This window comes from Clinocottus analis, unplaced genomic scaffold (genome assembly GCF_023055335.1).
Source record: "Clinocottus analis isolate CAN_PGR_092001 unplaced genomic scaffold, fCliAna1.0.p SCAF_6, whole genome shotgun sequence".
Classification (NCBI taxonomy): domain Eukaryota; kingdom Metazoa; phylum Chordata; class Actinopteri; order Perciformes; family Cottidae; genus Clinocottus; species Clinocottus analis.
Genome location: NW_027176218.1, coordinates 12,583,696 through 12,608,789, shown reverse-complemented (window position 1 = coordinate 12,608,789; position 25,094 = coordinate 12,583,696). Strand labels below are relative to the sequence as shown.

The following is a 25,094-nucleotide window of genomic DNA, read 5'->3' as shown; positions in this document are numbered from 1 at the left end:
ATGGCACAATCTGGTTTATTAAAAGATTCCAATGAACATGACAATTTAATTGATATTTTTATTTGTTTTTACATTTTGTACAATGTGAAAAACATACACAAAACAGACACTGAATCACAGGTCAGTAAGGAGGGATCAGAAACAAGAGCTCAACAGATACTACTGCGTGTCAGTCGCCTCAAGCGGTACTGTAGAGGCCTGTGATCATTACTGATGATGGCTAGTAGCATATGGACAGTAAAGAGCTTTGTGTGACCTTGTGCTGTACAGTAGCCAGTTGTGAGTTGTCATTCGTAAGATTAACTGTGAAGCTGGCATGCAGAAATCATATGATAGTTTGATATTTAAGTTGTGATATTGGTGAATGACAATAGAACAGATGATCACTCAAGAAGGCAAAGAATAAAATAAAGATCTAATATTCCAATATCAAAAACATTGAAGTCGGCAACAACCCTCATCAGCATGCAAATGTTTCAATTACCCCTCAGTCCCTTTAAACATTGCATATTCTGCATTGCAGTAACTTATTTTTTTCTCTAGAGAACTTTAACTATTCATCCAATCTACGAGCAGGCGAAAGAGTCAATGACAGCATGGCACTCGTGAGGTGGTGAAAGAAAAGTAGAGCCAGCATGACATTTAAACCTACAGCTCACTCACTGCCAGAACAAGCGCGTCTATGAAGTACAATTATGAATCCCACTGCTATGCTGGTTCAGGCAGAGACAATAAATTAAGGTTCAGCATTGGCCGAGAGTAGTTTAGGTCTGGAAAGCCGATTGGTCAGAGCATAAGACCCCGAACTAACTGGGAGACCAGGAGGAAGTCTGTGGCCAATCCCTGCGTGTGAATTCAACGCAGGGTGGGTCTTGCCAAGAAAAGCAGGGGGATTCATAACCGCGAAACTGTTTGATGATAAATCCACAGAAACCAAATAAAAAAAACAGCCAAATATAAACACACAGCTGAAAACACAACCATCACAAATAGAACCGTAGAGAGAACAGAAACGCCTCCACATCACTCAGCGTGCCCTTTGTTCTGCCGTCCTGTGTGGCGTCTCGTCTCATGTTTCAGTGTTACATGAGCTGGCCGTGCAACAGTTATGCAGCCACCGGTTGTGTATCTACGCCTTGTTCAGGTTTGTAGTTCACTGGTTTTCTGAAGTACAGTCACAGCTACAGGACTAGATGGATCTGGAACTTGTCATTAGTGAGGATGCAAGGCACTAAAGTGTTCCTCATGTTCACAGGTTAGAGTGCATGTGCGTGTGTAGAGTGGGTCACCACAAGCATACTCTAGTGAGCATTATGTGAAAGCATCTACCTCACATTAACATATATACAATAAAATAGAAGAGGGAGGAGGGCAGGGCAGTCAGAGACGAGCTTAATAAACCACAGGATCACTCCTGCATGGTGAGTAGGATACCATCAACAACCCTGCAATTGCACTTTTTAATATTCCTTTAAACTACATGTTGTTTAACAACCTTTAATAATTACAGTGAAACAACATCAAAATCTGATGGCTGAATACAGGTCCATAAAGAACATTTGTTTTATTAAATATACGCATACAAAAACAGACCACAGGAAGAAAGAACCCCAAACACTTGTGATTTGAGAGGTGACGGCTAAATGTCATAAGCGGAGATATTTAATGTGCCATGACTTCACTAACAACCTGCTCGTCTGTGTACTGTGCTCCATCCGTGTAAACAACTGGGAGAAGAAGAAGTGAGGCAGCCTCCCCTCAGGGACTGAAACCTTCCATAAATACTATTGCAATAAACAGAATCATTGTTCTATGATATAAGCAGATTTTAAATAGGTGAAAATATTTCACGTGTCAATTTGGATTTATTATTTCATTTGTGTGAGAAAAACAGACAAAAATGAAAAACAAAAACACCCTGCAAACACCCAACCAGAATGTGATTTACAGCAGCATCACCTCTTAAATGTCACACTGAATGGTGGTCAACACCAGGACAATGCTTTTTTTTATGTGGCAGAGCCACTGGTTTACATGTCAGAAGTGAAGAATAAATCTGTATAATAAATCTGTTTGGATGGACAACTCAAATCACAATGTCACCAGACTCACAGGGACATAAATATGCAAAACATGGAATCATAACCCAGTAAAGAAATATCTATGTACAAAGTCAATGTTTAAATGTGTTTGGGATTAAGGCCACAGTTACAAGGGACAGTTCATCTACTCTTTGTCATTATTGCATTTTACTTAATAGGTAGCGATTGGGATGTATTCATACTGCAAACCTATCCACTACACTCCAGCCTAACTTACCATGTCTTTCTTCTCCAAACTCAATCAGTACACTCTGCTAATCCGTCTTGGACAAACTGTCCCTCTCTTATTTCCCACTTTCTGTGCACTGCGCCCTCCCCCACCCCCTCACTCACTCTCTGAGATTACTTTACCAACATCAACCAGGTTCTTTTCACATACAAATACACACACGCGTGTTTATGTGGTGTGAATTTAACCGTCTTCAGTCACATCAGGGCTTGGAGTCAGGACTAGTAAGGATGTGAACCAGAATACCTCCTACCTTTACCTCTTCAAAGGAATGACGACATTGCAACGTATGCTCTCAAAACACATCTTTGGCTGCTGTTGGTTACGCCTTTGGGTCATTACATCACCAGACACGACCAACCGACCCGTCACAGCTCAATTCCACAGCTAACGGCCGGCTAAGTGTGAGACTTTTGTGCTGTGGATGTGTATTGCACTCTCCCTCCAATTGCCGGACAGATTTCGTTCTGCCTGAGAGGACGTGAACCACACAGGTCAACTCTATTACAGAAAACAAAAACAAAACAAAAAAACACATAATAAAAGTTGAAATAAAAATCACAATATCCAGTCAGTTTACCAGCCGACTACAAAGAGAGCTAGTGGTTCTCATTCAACAACTGTCTGCCCTGTTTGGTCCTCCGTCTCAGCGTGGACTAGGGCTACAACTGGGCTACGTAGGCTTCAGGTTGGACCCTCCGGGGCTGACTGAACTCTGGGTGACTGGTGTGGTTCCCATGTGGTAGCCTGAGGCTGTCGTAGGCAGCTGGTACTGCGTTATTGGCTGTGCGGGGTTGAGCATGCCGACCTGGCATGTGCCTGTGGGTCCTGCCCACTGAGGAGCACTGTATGGGGTCGAGGGGTATCCGAACCCCTGTGCAACTGGACCCAAAGAGCCTTTACGAGGCCCCAAAGGGACAGAGGGATTGGATGGGTTGGGGAGATGAGTCGACGTGGTAGAGGTGGTGCTAGAAGACGTGGGAAGTGTTGGGCAGAGGAAGCCTGGAGCTGAGAATTTACGGCCCAAGTTGGCTGGAGGGATAATCTGTAACAGAGAAAGAAAAGTAGATGTTACTGAATGTGCAGGATTTTGCAAAACTATTGGTGGAATCTAGCAAATGTACATCTCAGCTGTGTCTAACTAGTGGAAGCGCGACTTAAATGAGTAAACCACTTCAACAATACATGTGTAAATGTCAGCTCAATGCCCAATAAAAAGGCTCAGTGACTGTGAGAGAAGTCAACAATCCAATACCAGTATCAAACAGATGTTAAAAGTTGTTTTGAGAAAGCGTGAATCACTGCAACGTTGAGAGGTCCTTCATTATGCAGCCATATATGACCGCCTAAAATATTATGTAGTTTGGTGCAGCAGCATTCAAGATTAGCCATGGACAGACCGAGCTGCACACACGTACTCATGCACAAATGCACATAATCTCCTGATCTTCTTGCACAGATTATAATGACAGTTTTTGAAGAAAGCAATAAATGCCTACATCATGTCCCAGCGGAGCTGGTGCTCCAGTTTTAGGTCCTCTCTTGCACTGGGAGAGGCTGATGGCGTCCCTAGCCCAGTTATCCACCAGTTGGTGCAGGTCATCAGTGAAGGTGCCCTTGCCCTTTTGCGTGTGGGAGGAAGAAGGAGTGGGTACAGTTGCCTGGGCCAAACAAGTAGAGTGGTTCTGGCAGTGGCCTGAACCGTTTGCAGAGCTGGTCCCACTTGACCCTGGGAAACAATATTGAAGGTGAGAAAACAGATTCAAGGAATCGATGTAATAAGCTCACTGACTAAATTAAGTGCTTGCACATACCTGTGGAGCAACTACTGAGACTGGGCATGGATGGAGACGATCTAAGCTGCTTTATGGACAACCTGTCAATTGCTTGTGATGCCTCTGTTGCCGTTTCTGAGGCCTCTGTTGATGAGGTTGAACTTTGCTTTGGAGGGGACTCTGAACCATGAAAACTCTGCGCTGAGGCTGTAGATCCTGAACATACGAGCACAAGACACAGCGGCGTGTAAACATTCACTTAGGAAGTTATCACTTCAAACGTTTCAGCAATTGATTTGCAGCACTGAGAGTATACATTTTATCTTGAGAGCCAAAACATGCCAATTCACTGTCCTTACCCGAGTGTTTGGGACTGGGTTGTCCACTACTACGAGCAGATTTGTGGCTGTAGCTTTTGCTTTTTATCCTTCGCCGACCTCCAGCCATCGCCACAGCAGGGGAGAAGACAGTATGAGGAGGAGGTTTTCCCACCCGTGTGAAAAGGAATTCTATCTCTTCTTTCTGACGAGTCTGCAAAGTCTGGATCTCCATCATGTGTCTGTGAGCGTGATAAGACAAACAGTAATGTTATGAAAATATTTCCATAGAGCTGGTAAGTAACACTCATGAAAAGGAAATGACGGTACTATAAAGTAGGATTGTAATCATGTGGCATACTTTTCTCTGAGACGGCTAATCTCTTTCTGCAGAGCATCATCCTCAGTCTCCGAGTCGTCGTCATTGTCACTACTGTAATGGGTGTGTGCATTATGGGAATCAGATGTTGAGGATGAGGGCCCATTCTGCATGCTGGAACCATGTGATGGACTGGAGCCTGCTGCTGGAGCTGGGGTCACTGAGGGAAATTATACACACAAGGTGTTACCCGAAGACCTCACATTATTTTAAAATGTACACTGAACACCTGTTATCTTTGTATTAGAAGTTTTGTTTTATGCACATGTACCAACTACCAAAGAATATTTTCCAATATGGTATCTCACATAATGGACTTTCATGCTCAGTAGATAGACAAGTCTACCGATTTTTCAAAAGCTATGAATGATATTTCCCACTGCAGAGTCCCACTAATGAGTTAGCAGTGAAAAAACAGTGTTGCGTTGGTGTGAAGCATCTGTTTTGTATGGTACTCAGTATTGCATGGTATTCGTCAAGGAGGGTTTTCCACTTTTTTTTTTTTTTAGTCAAAGTTAGCTTCATTTGCTGAACTTTGAACCTGGTACATACCTGTGACAGAAAAGCGGCCCACTTTAGAGCCAGAGGTTGGCCCCCCATTGGTGCTCGTGGACACTTGGAAGCGCCCGATAGTGGTCGGCTGACAAGCAGGAGCAGCAGAGACAAAGGATGCTCCATTTACAGTGTCAGTCTCACACACTCCTTTAGACAGGGAGGACGACCGGTGGAGGGTATGTTCTGGACTTGAGTTGGAGGAAGAAGAAGACATAGAAGATGCCGTGAGGGAAGAAGAGGAAACGATGCCCGAGGGATCTGGAACCCTGCTGGACGCGCCATCAGTAGCAACAGACACCTGGAAAAGAGAGGTAAAAATTAACCAAGAACAAGGTTTAAGAGATTGAGCCATTTAAAACTGAATTAACCAGATACATTTTAAGCTGAGACTTAAAACTTACTTGGAAACGTCCAAGAGTAAAACCTGCTGCTGGATGCTGGACTCCATTACCTCCCTGAACTGTCTCTGGGCTCAGAGCTCTCCTCAACTGGGCATCCAAACTACCCAGGGGTTGCTGTGATTGTGGAGTCACACAAAACAGTAATTTAGGAACAATCTGCAGTTATATATATGTATATCTACACTATTTGTTAATAACCTACAAAAAGCAGTAGAACAGGGAGTATCACCTGATTTGGTCCAGGAAATGGGGGCACAACTTCAGAGGGGGGGGTAGCAGCTTGATCAAAACCAGTAGGTAACGTCTAAAGGAAGTCAAATGAAAATGTATTTAGAGCAATAAACAGCATTTGCGATTTTTTTTTTTGCATGCTGCAGTGCTCACTAACCTGTGCCCTTGGCTTAGTTGGAGGCGTCTGTCCTGCCGGGGTCATACCCTGTCCTGGGGTGGTTGTGGGGCCCAAGACAGTCTGCCCCCCGGTAGTTAGTGGAAGGTTAGATGGGGGCACCAGGGCAGCTCCGGGTGGAGGAGAAGAAGTTCCAGTGGGAGGAGAAGAAGTGCCTGTGTTCTGATCCACAGATGCAGAGGTAGAGCTCTGATCTTTAAAGAGGGACCGTAGCTTCTTATCTAGAGCCTGGATATCATCTCTGCCAGCTGTCTTGTTCGGGAGCTCCGCCCCCTCTGACTCCACTGGCTGTGGCTGGACCTGGCTCTGACCGGGTACCGAGGTTGGAAGAGGTGGATGGATGGACGAATTTACAAGCTGTTGCTCTGAAGCAGGGACTGTGCTAGTGCCAGAACTACTGGATGTAACACTGACAACAGAAGAGACAGAGACTGAACTATTGCTCAGCTGAGGCCCGGGTACTGCGGGGACTGATGGGGAGGAACTAGTGGAAGCTGTGGGGGGGATGTTGGCAGCTGGTGAGGGGGCTGTTTCGTGGGATGACTGAGGAGGTGGACTGGGATCACTGGTGATGAGGGCTGGAGTTTGGGGCTGAGTAGATGTAGGTGGAGGGGAAACCCTCCCAGTTGAGGGAGGTGGTGAGGGTGTTGCAGTAGATGTAACACCAAGAAAAGCAATGCTAGCAGGAGAAGCTACAGCTTCTGGAGGAGCCGAGACATCTTTAGAGTTTGGGCCGAGTCCAGCCTCAGTGGCCAGGACAGTGCCTGGTTCTTGTTCAGCCACATCGATGGTGTTGCATCTTTCTACACGCGCCTGCTTCAGTATACTGAAAGCCTGCTGCAGAGTCCCAGATGGAGCAGACAGAGAAAGGCCTAGTGGCAAAGGAGCTAGAAAAATGTAAAAAAGAAGACATTTTTTATTTTTTAGAAAAACACACATAAAAAACAATCATTGAATTTTCAGCATCAACAAAGACCCGATAGATTTACAATACTAAATGACCATTAAAAACGAGAAAAAGTGTTTTTCATCACTTATTTCCTGCCCATGCCTAACTTCAGGTGGTTGGGTCATAACACTTAAGTCACTAATCGTTTTGTTACTATCATTGTTTTTAAAAAAAAAAATAAAAAAAAAATGTTTTAATCAATTACATAGCCAGGTTTAAGAGCAGCAACAGAAGGTTTGCTAATCCGATGGGGAGTAGGGGCAACTGTTCCCCGTGAGCATAACCCTAGGGCTCGGGTTTGCTCTGGCTGAATTTAAGCTAACTGCTGCAGGCAGCACTCCTGTGAAGTAACCTCCCGCGAGCGGTGAGGACGAGGCGAGGGTGCGTTTTTCTTTTCTGACCTTAAACTATAAAACAGACACTTCTCCCTTGACTGAGAGCAGACTGATAAAACAGTAGTATTACAAGAGAATATGGGCCGGGGCTAGTGAGTTGGCATGCTCAGTTCCATTGATATCACTGCAACCGAGTACATAGATGTCTTCTTCTTCAATTTGTTTTAAAATGAATTAAACAAATTCTGGCCATATCCTATATATTGTACCATTAAAGCTTATTTGCATGCAGTCTAGAGTGTATTACTTTGAAAAACAAACATTCCAATGGGAATACAAACAAATAAAAAATAAAGTCTTTTACCTGGCTCTTCTCCAAAGGACGTATTAAAAGAAGATTCGCCAAAGAACTGGTCTTTAAGACGAGACTCTGGCACTGGGCTGACTATGAACCTCCGTCCTGCTGAATGCACCACCTGCGCTGTGGTGCTGGGGGAAATGCCTGAGAGAAAGGCTAAAAGAAAGGTAAAGATGTGAGACAGAAGTTGATAAAATAGTAAGTGGACTGGAGCACTCAATTGTTGACAAGTTTGTCTACCTGGCATCATGGGAACAGACAGCTCAGGTTGTTGTTGGTGATCACCCATCTGGAAGGAGATACAGGAGTTTGTGGTAACATCATCACGTTCAGCAGGTTAGGATCAAAATTCTCATGATGGGTATTTGGCTAATGAGTGCATGTGTAGTAAAGTAATACCTGAGGAAAGCCTTCAATCAGGCCCTCTCCTTTCTCATCAGCCATTTCTATGACTTCACGGACTTGCTCGATGAAGGACTCCCTTTCACTTTCCAAGATGAATTCACTCTCAACCTAAAACAGAAAGCAAAATAAGTTCAACTACTGCGGCAGATTGGTCTTAAATTTGTTGACATTCGTTGATGCATCAGGTACTAAAAAAAAGACAAAAACATTAGTTGTACACGTCGGCTTAAAAGTTTGGGGTCATCTGCCACAACAGTTTGATTCATTACAGTCAGCTGACTCAGAGGTCTATTCTCCAATCCAACCACTGAATAGACTGCAGAGAGCACAAAGAAAAATGGCTACCCAAATATTTATATAACAAAAGTAACGTTGTGGTTCAGTTATGATCGCGGGTCTCTTCTGAACTGGCATGAACCCAGTGATCGACTAAACATGAGTTTAAAATGTTAATGAATACAAACTTTTTTGCAACATTGCAATTGCCCTTTGCTCTTGTTTTCTGTTCAGTTACAGTCAATTGTCAGTCAGTGGCCAATTTAAGGTTATTTCGTGAACGGTAGCCATGCAAAAGTTTATATAGTGTGTATTATATAAGTATACAGAATACATGTATTGTAACAATTAGACACAATTCCTAACTGTTTGGAGGCAAAAGCTATAGAATCACTACTACCATGATCTGTGCAATCTCCTCTGGATTATCACCATCAAGGTCAAATTTGAAGGTCACCATCTTCCTGTTATGCGTTTCCAGCTGGCATTCTGCAACTCTGTCTCCCACATTAGAGATCTGCAAAACATCCGTTCATGTTAAATCAGGTCCATGACAAAGAGTTTGAGACAAAATATGAATGAACTCATCGCTTCAAGGACATACACTGAGAACATTGAGCTTGGCCTTTGCAGTCTTCTCGTGGCGGGAGCGGCTGCGTACAGATCTCCGCTGCTGACGTTTCATTGAGCGTCCTAGATGGCGACCTCCTGAAGTAGCGCTTCCATCATTGCCGTCACTAAGACCTGAAGCTGCATCCGACAGGCAGCTGAAAAGGAAATGGACCCATGAGAAAGAGATTTGACACACTGTGGGGTGCTGGTAGAAAAAAAAAAACTTTCTGCTAACCTCTCTACATACGGTGGAACCAGCACTGACAATCCTGATGGCTCTGATGGTGTGGACTGAGAAACACTCACAGGGGCCTGAAACACAATGATTTTTTTTAGAAATCAAGCATACAATGTCAAAAGCAAATCACAAAATGAAAATTTCCATTGTTTGTGCATTAGTCTTTGGAAATGGTAAAGAACAAGCGATGCATTAATTGATTGCCGGTCACCAAACATGGCCGATCATCGGAAAACCTGCAGGTCAGTAGTGTGAGATAGCCACAAACAGCATTTGTCATTGCCCATAATAAGCTGCAGAGGAACAACTTAGGGTGATCACCGTTCGGCTCGCCAGCTAACAGCGTGGAGCGTCACAGCTAAGGTTACCAGAGGCTCTACCGAGATTCTTCAATGAATAAAGCTGATGAAAGGAGATGTTTCACAGTAATGTTATAACAGCGATGTTAATACTAGAGAGGGAACCTGTTTAACTTCCTTAGCAGCTCATATCAGAAAAACTACGGATGCCATGATTTTTTCTTATCAAAGAAAGTATTGCAATAAAAAGGGATTGAATAGATGGCAGACAGTAGATTCAAAATGAGAATGTACAATCAAAAGTTTGCAACAAATCCAGAACGATTGTAATTTGCATTTTGGCCCCCAAAAAAGTATTAAAAAAATCCTTACTTGACAAATGAAAAACAAAATAATGACAAAATATCCATACATTTCATAATCAATTGAATTTTTACTTTCATGCAAATAACTCCTTTTTTTCTTTTGACGGTTTACACAGACTTTGAAAATCATCTACCCAGAACCGATGTGAAGGAAATTAGTCACTGTCAATAATAGCTCATGTCAAAAACCTAAATAGGTGTGTCAACCTTTAAAAAATTTAACAACCAAGAAAATTGCATTGATACATATCCATTTAGGAATTGCAAAGTAAACGGATCTTTGTGCCATTCATTCACTGAATTTGTATTTTGTTCAACTTTTGTCCAACTTTTTACAGGAAAGGAATGATTTAAATTTGACCATCCACCAGACGGAGCTGTTCAACCTGGTGAAACTTACATCCGGGAAAGACAAGTGAAGCCATTATTCAGCCCATAGTGTCGATATTGCTGTGTAATAGAGTTTTCATTTCATTTCCTGCAGAATGTCATTATTTTTCTCTGCTGTGACTGTGATAAAATGTCAAATGTCTTACTTACTTATTAATTACTCTCTTGTTATTATTACACCCACACAGATATATTAGGGGTACTGTCTTAAATAAATATTTAGGTTCCAAGTAAAGCCTTGAGCTGTTTTTAGAAGTGTGCACTGATAAACTAAAAACTCAAATAAAAGTATAACACTGCATCAATCTAAATATGAGGATAGCTCTTTTATCAGAACAAAAGGATATCGAATGTTTTTTATTGCATTTTGGTCAAAATCTAACAGTTACAAAAACAATCATTGTTCTATTTCTTTCCACATTTTAGTATTATTTATAACACTCTGGGCACATTCTGAAAACGGCCCTCCTTATGATTATCATTTGTTAATTGGCACTATAATACATTTTACACCAATCCTTGCATGTTTGTATTATTCATTAAAACAAGAAAAAAAAAAGTGAAATGTATGCCGAAACAAACTTTAAGGAACAGGAACTGAAGAAAACTAAATGCTTCACACACAAACAATCAATCAATACAATTGTTGTGCTCTGTTGAGTACCTGCAGAACAGAGAGGCATGAGGCCTGATAGAGGAAGTATAGGTGCTCTGCGTTGAGTGGAGGTGACAGGATAGGACTTTGATCATTGGCCCAAGACTAAGATTCATGCAGGAATGAGCAGCATGCAGAAAGGAAGCATGGAAGAAAAAAGGGGACAGCCATGGTAATGAATGACAGGTGTCCAGAGAAAATGAGAAAACAATTGAGAATAAACACAAACATAAAAATATAAAGCATGAAATGTGTACTTTAGTATGATGAATCAGTATGTCAGTGTAGGCAAGAAATACATGTGTATGTTAGTACCAGTAACTGCTGAGTTCCAGTCTGCACCTGCGCGAGAGTGAAGCTCTGAAGAGTACTGCTGCTCTCTGGCTGTTGCTGCTGCTGGGGGGGAGACGTTTGCGAGGATGAGGGTATCATCGCTTGCTGGGTGGGAATCTGTGAGAATTGAAAGAGTAAAGAGGGGAATGGCAGAAACAAGAACACCAATATTACCTAAACATTTGTACACACATTTATAATAGCATCTTAATCACTTGAACATCTTTTTAAGTTTTACTTTCACTCTATTCCAAACAGATGCACTTAGCTGTTGGACAACATAGCTGCATTACTCAGAAAATTTATCTATTCGACAGTGTGTGGTGTCAAGTTACACATCAGTGAACATTGCTACAGTGTATTTTAGAGAAATGTAATGTGCATGTCATTCCACACTGAACATGCAACATGAACATTTTGAAATCTATTTGATGTAATATTTTGTCTGGAACTTAAACCTTTTCCATTTATTATGATTAGGTCATAAAACTTACCAAACATTAGTGTTTACAAGTGGTAAAAGCAAAATGGGACACGTTATCTACCTGAGTGGGAAGCGTTGGTTGGTAGTAAACTCCATACTATAAGAAACAAAACATAACAGAGGGTAAGAGTGGGAAACTTGAGAAGAAAAACAGAAAACTAAGGAAAATATAACAATATTGGAAAACTTGGGATTCAGAAAGCAGCCACCTGGTGCAGAGAATACAAGCCCTTAAGCTGTCACCTTAACTACCTCTGAAAAATGTTTCTGCTGACTTTGAGTGGTTGAAGTTCACATTTGTTGCAGTGATACTGAAGCGTACTTAGGGTGTGTTCAGTACAAATCGATACTATTAGGTTTGTTGTTTGGTGCAAATGATCTGAAACTTTGAACCAGTTTAACCAACTGGTTACACTTTGAAGACATAAGGACATGCAGTAAGTACAGCATCTACCTGTGCAGGTGCCACTGGAACGGACTGGCTGCTAGGTGCAACAGGAACCGCGTTAGACAGGACCCCTTGCATCTGGGATTGAACCTTATGCACCATTGAAAGAAAACAGCTTGTGGTGAAAATGAGGCAAAGAAGAAAGTAAACAGAAAGATGATCACATTCCAAGACCAAAGACATGAAGATTAAAGGGCACATGTATATAGCATAGGCATAATAAATTAAAAGAAATGCCTGTACGTTTAAAAACTGGATGTAATTATATACTTAATTCTGAAGTGCACAGGCCACAAGTCACCTGATTCTCCTCAACACATAAGATTATGTCCTATTTTCAACTTGACTCACCACTGACAACTGCTGCTGTTGCGTTTGGTCATTTTGTGTCTGTGGGAGTGAAACTTGGAGCTGGAGGTGCTGACTGGGAGGAGAGCTGTAGGATAATCCAGACTGAGGTGGCTGGACCTCAGGACGGATGGTGGAACCTGGTAGTTTGTCTCCCATGTGACTGGCTGTATGAGGTGGACAAGAAGTTAAAATTATTAAATCAAATCCTTTTTTTAATCATTCAATGGGCTGTGGCTGTATTTGCAAAAATTCATCTTTGATTCACACCTCCTCCAGAGTGCTGTAGTTGTTGGTGTTGGTCAGTCTCAGGCTCCTCGGACTCTGGCTGAATGGTGGACACACTCTGACCCTGACCTGGAACTGGGACTTGCCCAGTTGCCTGAGGGATGAAAGGAATGCCTTGTGCCATGCCGGCCAGTTGGGATGATTGAGGAGTGTTATAGATCGAGTTCTGATGGCTCTGCTGAGATGCAGGTTGGGTGGACATGTGTGTGCTGTGTTGGCTTGGTTGTGGAGGGACATATGGAGCAGGCTGCGTCACTGGCTGGGACTGCGGCATCTCCATGCTTGGCTGTTGGCCTGGTTGCTGTGCTGAAGGTAACTGACCCTGCTGTTCTTCTTCGAGCCTTCTCTTCTCCTGATTTTCTCGGACCTTTAAGACAGCCAGGAGCAAATATAATAAAATATATCAAGAGAGCACTGTATCGGCAATATCTCAACATCACACCCTATGACAAAGATTCAGCAAAGCACTTAAGCATATAATAAACATAAATAACTTGAGATGCACTATGTAGAACATGGACCCACCTGCTGCCGCTGTGCTCTCTTGCGATTGATTAAAGACACCCTGTCCTTTATGGCCTTTGCAATGGTCTTGTGGTCACCTTCGCACACATAACCAGACTCAACCTAAAGTACAAAGAAAGGGCGTACAATTCAATTAATCAAATTTTCAAAGATTGTAAAGAAAACCCTTTAAACGTTTTTTTTTCTTCCTTTTTGTTGATGACATGCAGTTTTAACAGTGTCAGTATTAATGAGGTGTTGAATTTTTAAAAGACTGATTAAAATTATCAAAAGTTAAACTCACCATTTCTTGAGCCACATCCTCTGGGACGTCTTTGTTGAGGTCAAAAGAAAACTCAATAGCTTCGTTGTCTTTGTACTTCCCCTTGAGTTTCTTGACATCCTCAATTCGCAGCCACAGCTTAATAGCCTCCATCTCTCCATCATCTTCTTCCGCCAACTCCACACGCACCCCTGTGTCCTCCTGGAAGAAGGCATGGTTCAGAAGGTCCTTGATCGAGTACCTAAATAGAGAGAGACAAGCAGTGAGCAAACAGAAGTTTTCTTGGAGAGACCCAGACTACCCCAAGACCTGCTACATGTTCTCTTGAGCTAGAGACCTCTCTGGGTAACTAAACTGAGCATAATCTAGAAATTTGCACATGTAATGTCAATTGTCTGAAAAACATTTGTAAATGTCTAGTTGATGCCTACTATCAATAAAATAAATACAATAGTTAGAGACCTCTCGTCCTTGTTCTGGCGAATACATCCCTCGATGATCTCCTTCACTTCAGGAATGGCCACCTTGTCGAAGCTGCCTGGCTTCACCCCCTACAGGAAACACAGAACCCTGAATGAGAATGGTTCTACTTCTCATATGTCCGTTTTTTATTACCCTATTCTTCTTCAGCTCAGAGCTGAAACCATATGCCACACACCAGATGATACTTTAAACTAACGTTCAATTGTGTTTTGGAATGAATCTCAAAAGCTAGAGTGTGAAGGGGACAGGTTTGTTGCTGAGAAAGTATGTAAATGTGAAATAATGGCTAAAGAATGGTTAGCTTTCTACCGGCTGGCATTTTATAAATTACAGAATGTCAAGTAATAAGAAAATAAAGGCATCAGCCACAAGTCACTTAAAAACAGCTGATGAGTTGATAAATTCAACCAATAGAAACAGGAAGCAGCATGGTGCCACAGGAAAATGGAAGGCTAGCTGATCAGCTGAGCTTTATGACAGAACAAGAAGAACAACACTACCTAAATGTAGACTAAACACCACAATAGCACTTCTCAACTGTGTTTGATGCTCTGCAGTATGGGCCATTTGTCTTTCAAAAGTGACCTGAAGAGCTCAATACTTGGCAGTAGGGTGAATAATTAAAAAGTAATCTGTTGAGTAATTTGGCAATAACTTCAGTAATTGCACTTTTCAGTAAAGGATAAACTGAGGGTATAGGTATAGATTTCAAGGCCAATTTCATAGACAATAGGAACAGGTTAAATGTTTTTAAACTATGAGACTATTATAATTGCAAGAGCATGCATTACATCAGTAACTAGGCATTTAAAAAAAAATAAGCCAGCACTAACTGAAGAATACAACTTAAAATATTTCCCCCCCTTGATAGTTACTGCCCTGCTGTCATCGTCAGAAGACTGAAATTAGCCGTTAGGAAAATAGCAGGACTGAGCTTTAACAATCATTCACGCCTCAGCTCCAGGTGCTTAAACAACAAATATAAAAATAACTCAGAAGGACAGAGGAAACAGTATGAGTGCAAGCAAAGGGGCTAATTAAATAACATGTTTCTCTAGAAGTTTTTCTAAGTGTGTGGGTTCTTCAAACAGAGCAAGAGGAAACAATCTGGGAGCTACAGGAATGTAATAAAATATAACAGTATAATAGGACACTAGCCTTTTTGGCACATAGGAAGAGGGGAAGGCAGGGCAGAGGGGTGACATGGAGTGCCGAAAAAAAGACTTACGCTGGTAACTCTGCGGTAGATCTGTGCAGCATTCTGGCACTCTGAGTAAGGGTACTCTGAGGTGGCCATCTCCAGCATGCACATTCCAAAGGCATACACATCCACTGACTCGTCGTACTTCTCCTCATACATCTCAGGCGCCATGAACTCAGGGGTACCTTAAATCAAAACAACTATTCAGAACTCTCGAACTCCCTTACTGATTGAGTGGGCTTCTCACAACCCATTGCCCCTCTGCTCCTCTAACCCGTGAGGGGTTGAGGAAGAGGAGTGCTCAGCCTGTTGACATCTCCTGGAGTAGAACCTGTGAGATGAAAGTTGGAAGAGAGAAGAAAAAAAAAAGAAAGGGAGGAAAGTAAAAAAGAGACAGAAAACAAAAAAGGAGGGAGAGGCTGGGCTCAGTTAGATTGTAGAGAAGAAAGCACGCGTTTGTCTGTGTAAGACCTTAACATGTTGGGATATAAGAAAGTGACTGAGGTAGCCAATGTGCAGAACACACTTGTTAGCCAAATTAATGTTATTCGCAATCACCAAATGAGGTTTACTAAGGCCAGAATACGGTGTAATTTTTCAAAGGGATGTCAATGATATCTGCAAGAGAAATAGGACTAGCTATGGAAATAACTTGTGTCAAGACCTTACCTTACAACCACATTGCCTTTTATAGAACACTCACCTTTCCAAGTCTGACTTACCATTTCTTCTTGACCTGCAGGAGGAAACTGTTATGGTGAAGGCTGAGAGAAGCAGATCCCATAGCTAGTTACTGTGCTCAGCAGTGTGTCTTTGCACATCAGCCTTGTTCTATTAATTGATCATTTTACATATAATCTCAGGTCTTACACAGAAAAACTGGTTAATTGAATGTAATTGTTTTTGATATGGATGTGTGTTACAGCACACTGTCACACTTACCAGGCCCATTAAAGTTCATACTTACTCAATGACCAGCAGTACCCTATTCATTCCAAACAGCAGAATGGGGCACAGCTGAGGCTAGAGCCTACATTTTAAAAACATACCCAAGAATGTGAAAGTAAAAAATAAAATAAAATAGAATAAAACAAACAAAAAACAAAAAGGCAAAAGGCTGACAGAGAAAGTGGGCAGAGCTTCCTGGACACAAAGATGGATCAAAAAGATTCTGCAGCCCTGCAATATTTTAAAAGACAGTAAGAGACAAACACTAGAAAAAAAAACCTGTTGAGGCAAACCCATAGAAAGAGATGTTAAATATTATAGATATAATGGGTAAACAGACCACATATTTCCAAACCACAGAACAAAGACCAGTCTAAGACAGAAGCAAAGGCCATACCTTAAGCAATGACCACGTCAGCCTGCAAGAAGGCATGAAACTATTATATTAATTTTAAAATATGAGAAATGTTAGGCGCTACTTACATTCAGTAGGTGCCTGGGAAAAAAAAAAACTCTCTTTCTTTTGAGAAACATAGAAATTAGAGGAACAGAAATTTCTGTACAATGACCAAACTTGATAGAGTCACTGTAAGAGAGTAAAGAGAGAAAGCCTTGTGGTTATCTGCCTAAGATTACCACAGTAGTTGGCCTCCATTTGAGCTGTGGTTTGAGAGACAGCTGAAACGCTGTGGTCTGTTTTTGAACGACATCGTCAGAAAAACAAGCCAAAAGGAAAATACCCTCTTTAAACACCATCATGTACAATACAAACATAACACAACCTTGGAAAAGGTACTGCCCCACAGCAGAAGGGACCTGAAGGTAGAAATGACTTTGGAGTCGTACCTATAACACTCTTGGCAAATGATGATCGCTTTAGTGTTGCCAGTCCCAAGTCTCCAATCTTGACGGATCCTGTTGGGCCCGTGATGAAAATATTGTCGCACTTTAGGTCCCTGTGGATGATGGGGGGAGCCCGGGTATGGAGGAAGTGGAGCCCTTTGAGGATTTGTCTACACCAGCTTCGCAGCACTTTAATTTTCATCACTTTGAACCGTTTCAGATATCTAAAAGAAAATAAATCATAATTTTCATATATCCTCGGAGAAACACAGAAATAACAACGCAAAGCAAATGTGGTATTTTCATGTATTAATATTATAATTATTTTTTTTATCAAAATGGAGCAATTACAATGTATGATACACAATATAATATAGTTCTGTATTATTGTGTTTGTTAGTTCTGGTTAGTTTGAGACTCACGTTTTGAGTGTGCCAGAAGTCATGAGTTCAGTGACCAGAACAATGCACTTCCTGCCTTTGGAAGGTCCCTCCCAGGAATCGTAAAAGCGCACAATGTTGGGATGCTGTAGTCCCTTTAACATGCCTGCTTCCTCCTTAAAGCGCTGACGCTCTGTTTTTGACAGCTTGCGATCCTACAGGACATAAAAAAGCAAATGCGTAAAGTCACAGAGGGCAGCGCTCACAAGAATATACAGACTAATTTGGATTGATGACTATTTTTAATAATACACAAATGACAAAAATCAGTAATGTGCACTATCTGTTGACATTATCAATACAGATGCCAAGTAAAGATGTATTTCAAACCTTATTCCAGTTAGCAACTTATTTTGTCTATCCTTAAGAAAACTATTTAAGTCTACAGTCAACTTGATATTCAGCGGAAACACAAAAAAATATATATATAATTGAGTACGAGCTCTGGCACAAGTACAAAAACATACAGTTGGGGCATTAGGATGTGGCCCTGTTTTCTCTGACGAACTACTGTGAAGCAAATTACATTTTGTCTAGATATGTCCTAGATACCAAGAAAATAAAAACAAGAAGAGTCACAGCATGACAGAGAATTAAAGAATCAGAGAAAAGTAGACAATTTCAAAGAAAAGTAGGTCAAGTAGGTTTGTGGAAAAATAAATAAAACACCATAAGCAGAAAATATATACAATATATTCTGTATTAAGTGTACAACTAACCATTGTAATAGCTGATAAAACATGGATCAAGACTACTTAAAAAGATAGTAAATGTAACAAGGTACGTACTGTTCATTAAAAACAAAAAGTGTAAAATTGTTCATAATATCAAGAATGATCGACTATAATATTATAATTGACAAATCACCCAGAACTTTCGATACCAACTGTACGAGGTATGAGGCTAATATTGTGCCTGCATTCTAAATAAAACTATAAATGAAAACAAAATCAACAAATGTCTGGCAGTTGCTGGGTTTGTCAATTATATTATAATAAACCGACTGATGCATAAATTCTTTAGGATTTACGTAGAAAAAGATTAAATAGAAGAAAAAAAAAATCAGTAATGTGTGCAAACGCCCTTCTCAAGTCGAATAAGTAATTCCTGGTATGACCTACATTTAGCATGCATAACTGTAGAGCAACAAGCCCGTGCAAGTTAGGCAAGGTCAGTGAAACCCTACAACCAAAGACTCCACCCTTTAAACCCCTCAGGACATACATGTCCAAAGGCCAGGCTGTCTAGTAAATTCAGCCCATTTGTGAGCGGAGAGAGAGAAGATTTGACTTTTTGTCTCAGCAAGAAAAAACTTTAAGGAACTGACAATCACAAAAAAACAGAAATGAAATCGCTGGAGTCTCGTGAAGGGTATTTTAGAGGTTTGAGGTTGAATGTTTTAAATGTCTGGGGGCAACCAAAGGCAGACAAAATGAGAAACAATTAGGAACAAGGGAGGGCAATGAATCAGGGAGCAATGTCAGTAAACAGAAGGTGAGGGGAAAAGTGGCGAGTAATGGAGGCTCCACCGTGCACTTAGACCAACTGACCTACTTATGAGTATTTATCTGCTGGGACAGTGGTTCCACCCTCTTTCATGTGCTATGCAATTCATCCACAGCAGCTTTCAAAACCTCAGAATTTCTAGCCTAGGGTCAGCAGCAAATACTCAACTATGGTGTCAATGGCAGCCATTCCATTGTAGGCAAACTACCCCGTTGATGACTAATTTAAAACAAATGTACATGTTCAAATCATAAACTGTAAAAATATGGCCAAAGTTTCTGTAAAGAGTCATTGTGACGCAGCCAGCGATCCAGTAAATGCCTTCACTTAAAGCAACCACGCCCTCAAATATGACTAACATTAAGCCTAATAATAATTTAAATGGGCACCGTTGTCATGAACAGTGACATTAACTATAGATAACATGCTGTAAACATTTGTATTTCTGCTGAAAATGTGTGCATTCCAACATTAAAGTCTATTAATAACATAAGCCAATTTAATAAAATGTATTTTGTATAGCTCAATATCACAAATTTGCACCAGAGAGATTAAGACAAGTTAATTATATAGCTTTCCTAAAATAATCCATGACGAAGGGCTTGTATACACCTTCCAGGAATTAACAATATTGTAATCATAAAAGACACACATTACACTGCTGTGTCCAGCTGCTAATGTCACTGGCCCATGACATAATTCAATAATCTAGTTTGAGAAAGTCATAAAGATGGTACGAACCAGGCCAAGCCTTAAAGCATTACTTCCTTACATTAACACATTTTAGATGCTTTCTGTACTCATATTTTCTTTACTCTGTCGACAGTATCATTGTAATTAACATACCATTTTGCGTGTGTGTGTGTGTGTGTGTGGGGGTGCGGGGGGGCAGCTTTAAAGGTCTAGAAATCAGGAAATTTAAACTCAGAGGACAACAGCAGCTGCAGTTGAATCACAGCAGCACCTGATAGAGTGAGCATGAGTCAGCTCACTAAAAAGCTGCGTTGCCACCACTGCCTGCAACATCATACCTCTCAGCTGTGAAACATGTCCCTGGTGGAGTCTCTGAATATGATGAAGCAAGAGCGACAAGTGTGTACGTAAAATCATTTCATAGAAATATATACGAGTATGTGAATACTGCAGAATTACATTTTAAACCGATACAATAGTTTTAAATCTTTAAAAAATGGTGCAATGTTTAACATATAGCCATCTTTACATGAACCACCTTGCGTGTTTGCCACAGCAGTACCAGGCTATACGACCCATGCAAGGTTTAATAATATGTTTATTGGAAAAAAACTAAATGAAGCCTTTTTCATCTTGAACGTTTGCTACACCGGCAGCAGTTGGGGCAGTCCCCGGGGGGCAGTTCCCAGGGATCAAACCCGTGGTGCTGGGATTTGAACTGGCTAAATTCAAGCTAACGACTAAATATAGGGTTGAGCTTGCCGGGGTGAGGCCGGTGCAAGGTGCGTTAACCAGTAAGTCCCTCAAATCATAACGTGCACATAGAATGTGAAGACTTTGCACTTGGTCATTCACCTCTGATATTTTTTAAATCACTGAGCGCGCACAGAGCCTTTCAGAAATGACTGCCACAAATAATTCCCTGATGAAATCTATATTTGTTTTAAATGCTTTAGAATTAGGAGAGTTTAAAGATCTTTATTTAGCCAGCCAATTCAAATTGTTTACAGGATAATCAACCTTTGTTTCATTATAAAGCATTTAATTTACTAATTTATTTTTTTTCTTCAATGAAGTAGTAATGAATACGAGATACAGTTCATTGCAAATCTGCCACAGTATTGAGGAGGTTGATCCATATTGCTTTGCCAGTAAAACTCATTGACTTCTTGCTTCTCTACATCAGATTTAGCTGGTACGACCAGCGTTTTAGAGAATATGACAACAAACAGCGCATTAAGCATTAACGCCTTTGTGCGCTTGAAGCTTACGGGCTAACTGTAGTACAACGCTTAAACAAAGCTTAACTGGAGGGGGGGGGGGGGGGGGGGCTCTCCCAGAGCTGCTGCATACTCTATTCCAGAAAAAAGCAACCTTCCAGTAGAGGGAAGGACAAAGCAAGGATGCAAGTCATTTTCTATTATTTGTCATTTTGGATTTAATCCAATAAACAAACTATCAAATTGCACATGGACTATGACAAGCCCTCTACTTCTTTGTTCTGTTAAGACTAGCACTTTAGTGACTCACTATCACCTTTCAAGGAACACGTGGTATTACAATAAAGTAGAGGCTAGACTTTGGTGATTGGAAGTAGTAGATATCTCTGCAGTGCAAAGACACTACATTGACGCGTTTGAAATAATGACAAAACAGTTACTTCTTCACATTCTCTTTATAATGTCAGTAAAATTTCTGAATGTGTTAATTTTGACTTTCAATGAAGTAATATATAACAGCGGAACACGTTTTATGGCACGGAAAACTTATTTGATTCCCTACGATTAGGATAGGATTGAGCATGCATTGGCCATGTCATCACTCTAAAAAGAATACTGTCATTAGAATTGTGAAATGTAGATTCTAGACTGACATGTAATAACATTATCTGAACAACACCAAAACCTGAGGCGTTTCCAGCCAATGTGAATCACATCTAATGCCAGATAATTACAGTATCGCCAAAACAGGACAAAAGAAACTGCTTCTAGCTGAAGGTCATCATAAATAAACCAACAATCCCAAAAATAGACTGTGAAAAAAGCCAGTGATCATGCCAAGGGCTGGCTCTGTCAGGTCCCTGCTCTGAGGTTGACACTGAGGGCTAAATGAAGCCTTCCGGATAACATTGGTTAAAATCTGGGTAACAGCTGATGGGAAGTAAGGCCAAGAAGGCCTGTTAAACAGTTCCAAGATAATTGTGCTTAGTCATTGCACTAAGAGCAGTATGTCTTTGACATTTTTAGTGTACCCATGACATCGTGACACATACTAATGAGGTCAAAGATCACTGTGACTGTCAGTCAAACTGTCAGCAGCAGATGACAGTATGATGCATCAAAGCCATTTCCAAAACTGGCAGTATGACTTTTCATTTAATCTGAAAGTGGTAGAAAAAAAAAACTAGGCATCCACTTCAAATAAAGGAAAAAGGGAGAGGAACCAATTTCTCGCAATCTAATCCAACAGCCCACTAACTACTTATTTTGCTCTGTGTGATATTGGTGATTTGTGTGAATCAGACGTTTTAATAAATACATCAAGCAAGGTAAACGCTGTAATTTTTCGAAAGTATTTACACACTTGTTTTTCTAAAGATAATATACTTATTAAAATAATGTGAAAATATGTCATGTATAGCGCATTCCCCATATAGTCAATACAACTGTGAGACACTTCTAATTGTTAATTAGAAACGCGTAACACCATATTGGCAGACGAGTGCTAAAGCTAAGTTAGAAACCTGTTTGTCGCTACAGGCAAGGCACATTTTTCTTCAGATGAATCAAGACCTTGCATCAAGAGAAGATAACTGCAATAATAATGATCAATATTGTTTAAAATATTTAATTTTCTTTCCATAAATTATACCCATGCATGTATTGGCGATCTTTGGAAACCTAAAGACGACCAATCATGAAGAGTAATTCCAGACAAATCACTGTTAAGCTACTTCTGTATAGTATGCCACTCCCAGCGGATGCCATCAGCCAGCTGGACAGGCAGCTCCCACAGGTTCTACAGGATAAGTGGTTTTAGTCCACATCTTTCAATGTTTGGCTTCAGCCTGTACTGGAGAGGAAGGAGGTGGGGAGGCAGCTAGTAGAAGATGACATGTTTGAAGATGGATGAGTGAGCAAGAAAGGGGAGGCTACTAAATATATTCATTTTCTCTCCCTCGACTTCCTCTGTGGTGACCTACATATTGTTGAGACATGCTTGCAACGTGAGACCCTAAACAAATGGGTGGTTAAAAGGGTGGGCACCTAGAAATACTTATTGTGGACAGATGGCTCTCCAGACTGAATTTTAAATTAGAGAAAAATAATAATAAAAAAAAATATATATATATATACACACACACACACACACAGTAGCAAACTTCCACTTGTGTAACAATTCAGGTCAACACCACCGTACCAATTACAGCAACATATTGAGGGACGATTAAAGGATTGTATAAGGGAAAACCTGTCGGACTTGTGACATTAGCATACAGGCAACGATTCTGCATTTGCTTCAAGCTAAGACCAAAATCCCAGTGAACTAATAAGTGGGACAGCTGATTACTTTCTGCAGCGCTGATTCTTTTATCCACAAGAAACAAAACAAAAAGGCAAATTGACTGGATGACCCTTTGAATCATTCCTTGAACAGTGCAATCTGAAAATACATTCTGGTGGAATTTTCCTTGTAGGAAGAGGATTACATTTTTCATGAAACCTAAGTAGAAAGGTGTCAAAATACTTCCACTGCTGTCAAAACCGCTAAAGACGAATTGATGTAAATAAATCAATGTTTGAGAATTAACATTTAAAACTACCGCACACAAAAAAAGTGTATATTTTCCACATTATCACTAGATATACCCTTGGGATACATGGCGAATGTAACACTAACCCTTGAGTGATCATGGGACAGCTTTAACAACCATGTGAGAGGGGATTTCAGCTTATGTGTAGCTGAACAGTTTTTAGTACTGAAACTGGAGTTGACAGAGGAACAAGGGGCAATGAGAGTATCAGGTTACATCTTCATATTTCAGAACTGACCATGTGCATTAAACAAAGCCGTATCTCAACCAACTGTAAAATATTTCTAAAAATTACCACTTTGCACTGAATTGGTCTTTGATACAAGTGGTAACAGACAAAGACCCAGCTAGATCCTACACCAAGATTAGGTGAGCCTCAAAAGAAAGCCAGTTACGCCTCTTCAATATGTATGAATCGTACAAAGACGGATACCGGTACATTTTGGTTTCACAGGAAGTTGAAGCAGACCCAGAGAATCTATTTTTTCTTTCTCAACAACCCGATTTGTCTGCAAATGTTCTTTAAATGTATCAATCAATACCTCAATGAACACATAATCATAAATATCTTAAGTAACCTGGCTCTGGTAACCTGTGAGGTTAATGTATCATTAGTTGTAGGACTAACACTAAACAATCAATAGCATTAAGGTGCATCTCACATTTACACATATTTAAACAATAGAAATATGGAAAAATGTAAGGAAGTTAAAAGGGCAGTGGGTAGAGTTATAGTTTAGAAGCAGGCCTTGGCAGGCCAGCCGGCTGCATTTCACACAGGAGATTCCTCTGTCAGGAATGTGACCCATTTTACATTCACAGAAACATTCAGAGCAGGAATTCACTGAGCATGCGCTCAGTGAATTGGCTGCTTTGGCCTGTGTGAGGGGGAGGGGCATGTGTCTGTAATCTTCACATTGTTCTGAAACCAGTGTGTATGTGTCGCCATGGTTTATGCGCTTCCGTGTGAGGCTTCTCATGACAGGGTGAAAACGTGACACGAAAAGCAAACATTCATGTGGCGAATGAGGTCAAAGGTTGCTGCCTTAACTGACAGTCAAGCTATCACTTTTTCGTCAAGCATTTATGAGGGAAACAACTAAGCAGATAAAAAGCAAAATTAGTAATTATTTTGTACAGGATCACTATTTAGATATACAAAAATCAAATGGGTTCAATAAATAACTCAAATATATTAATGCTTAAATAAATATTGAATGTAAAACCTGTTCATGTTATTAAAAAGTGTGTGTCAATTTCTTATAGCATTTTTTCTATGCTTTATTGCTGGGAATTTAGTTATGTTACATCTTCCAATTGTATTATATTTTAAATAAAAATACATTGTATACAATGTCATATCCCAATGTAAAAACTGAATATGGAAATTACTTAAATTGTCCAAGCCCTGATACGTTCTGTTAATCTTCCA

The 25,094-nt window shown here is 40.6% G+C and overlaps 1 protein-coding gene across 7 annotated transcripts in view; it reads right to left on the bottom strand.

The window, feature by feature from the left end:
- Positions 1 to 41: 41 nt before the first annotated feature.
- LOC137804610 (serine/threonine-protein kinase WNK1-like) overlaps positions 42 to 25,094 on the bottom strand; it is a 28,707-nt gene continuing 3,654 nt past the window's right edge. For 3 of the 7 annotated variants that reach the window (XM_068603929.1, XM_068603931.1, XM_068603930.1), the window contains exons 3-29: positions 17,632 to 17,804; positions 17,213 to 17,433; positions 15,446 to 15,603; positions 14,197 to 14,285; positions 13,756 to 13,975; positions 13,473 to 13,574; positions 12,930 to 13,314; positions 12,663 to 12,826; positions 12,318 to 12,401; positions 11,925 to 11,960; positions 11,362 to 11,496; positions 11,056 to 11,151; positions 9,335 to 9,411; positions 9,092 to 9,254; positions 8,888 to 9,004; positions 8,206 to 8,319; positions 8,047 to 8,095; positions 7,813 to 7,962; positions 6,147 to 7,051; positions 5,988 to 6,062; positions 5,759 to 5,872; positions 5,355 to 5,655; positions 4,785 to 4,962; positions 4,466 to 4,665; positions 4,146 to 4,322; positions 3,831 to 4,060; positions 42 to 3,376 (exon numbers count right to left, since the gene is read on the bottom strand). In XM_068603929.1, coding sequence (XP_068460030.1) covers positions 3,005 to 3,376; positions 3,831 to 4,060; positions 4,146 to 4,322; positions 4,466 to 4,665; positions 4,785 to 4,962; positions 5,355 to 5,655; positions 5,759 to 5,872; positions 5,988 to 6,062; positions 6,147 to 7,051; positions 7,813 to 7,962; positions 8,047 to 8,095; positions 8,206 to 8,319; positions 8,888 to 9,004; positions 9,092 to 9,254; positions 9,335 to 9,411; positions 11,056 to 11,151; positions 11,362 to 11,496; positions 11,925 to 11,960; positions 12,318 to 12,401; positions 12,663 to 12,826; positions 12,930 to 13,314; positions 13,473 to 13,574; positions 13,756 to 13,975; positions 14,197 to 14,285; positions 15,446 to 15,603; positions 17,213 to 17,433; positions 17,632 to 17,804 — 5,085 coding nt within the window. In that variant the 3' untranslated portion in view covers positions 42 to 3,004. The remainder of the gene's footprint in view (positions 3,377 to 3,830; positions 4,061 to 4,145; positions 4,323 to 4,465; positions 4,666 to 4,784; positions 4,963 to 5,354; positions 5,656 to 5,758; positions 5,873 to 5,987; positions 6,063 to 6,146; positions 7,052 to 7,812; positions 7,963 to 8,046; positions 8,096 to 8,205; positions 8,320 to 8,887; positions 9,005 to 9,091; positions 9,255 to 9,334; positions 9,412 to 11,055; positions 11,152 to 11,361; positions 11,497 to 11,924; positions 11,961 to 12,317; positions 12,402 to 12,662; positions 12,827 to 12,929; positions 13,315 to 13,472; positions 13,575 to 13,755; positions 13,976 to 14,196; positions 14,286 to 15,445; positions 15,604 to 17,212; positions 17,434 to 17,631; positions 17,805 to 25,094) is intronic. The other 4 variants (XM_068603932.1, XM_068603933.1, XM_068603934.1 and 1 more) reach the window with 4 other exon arrangements.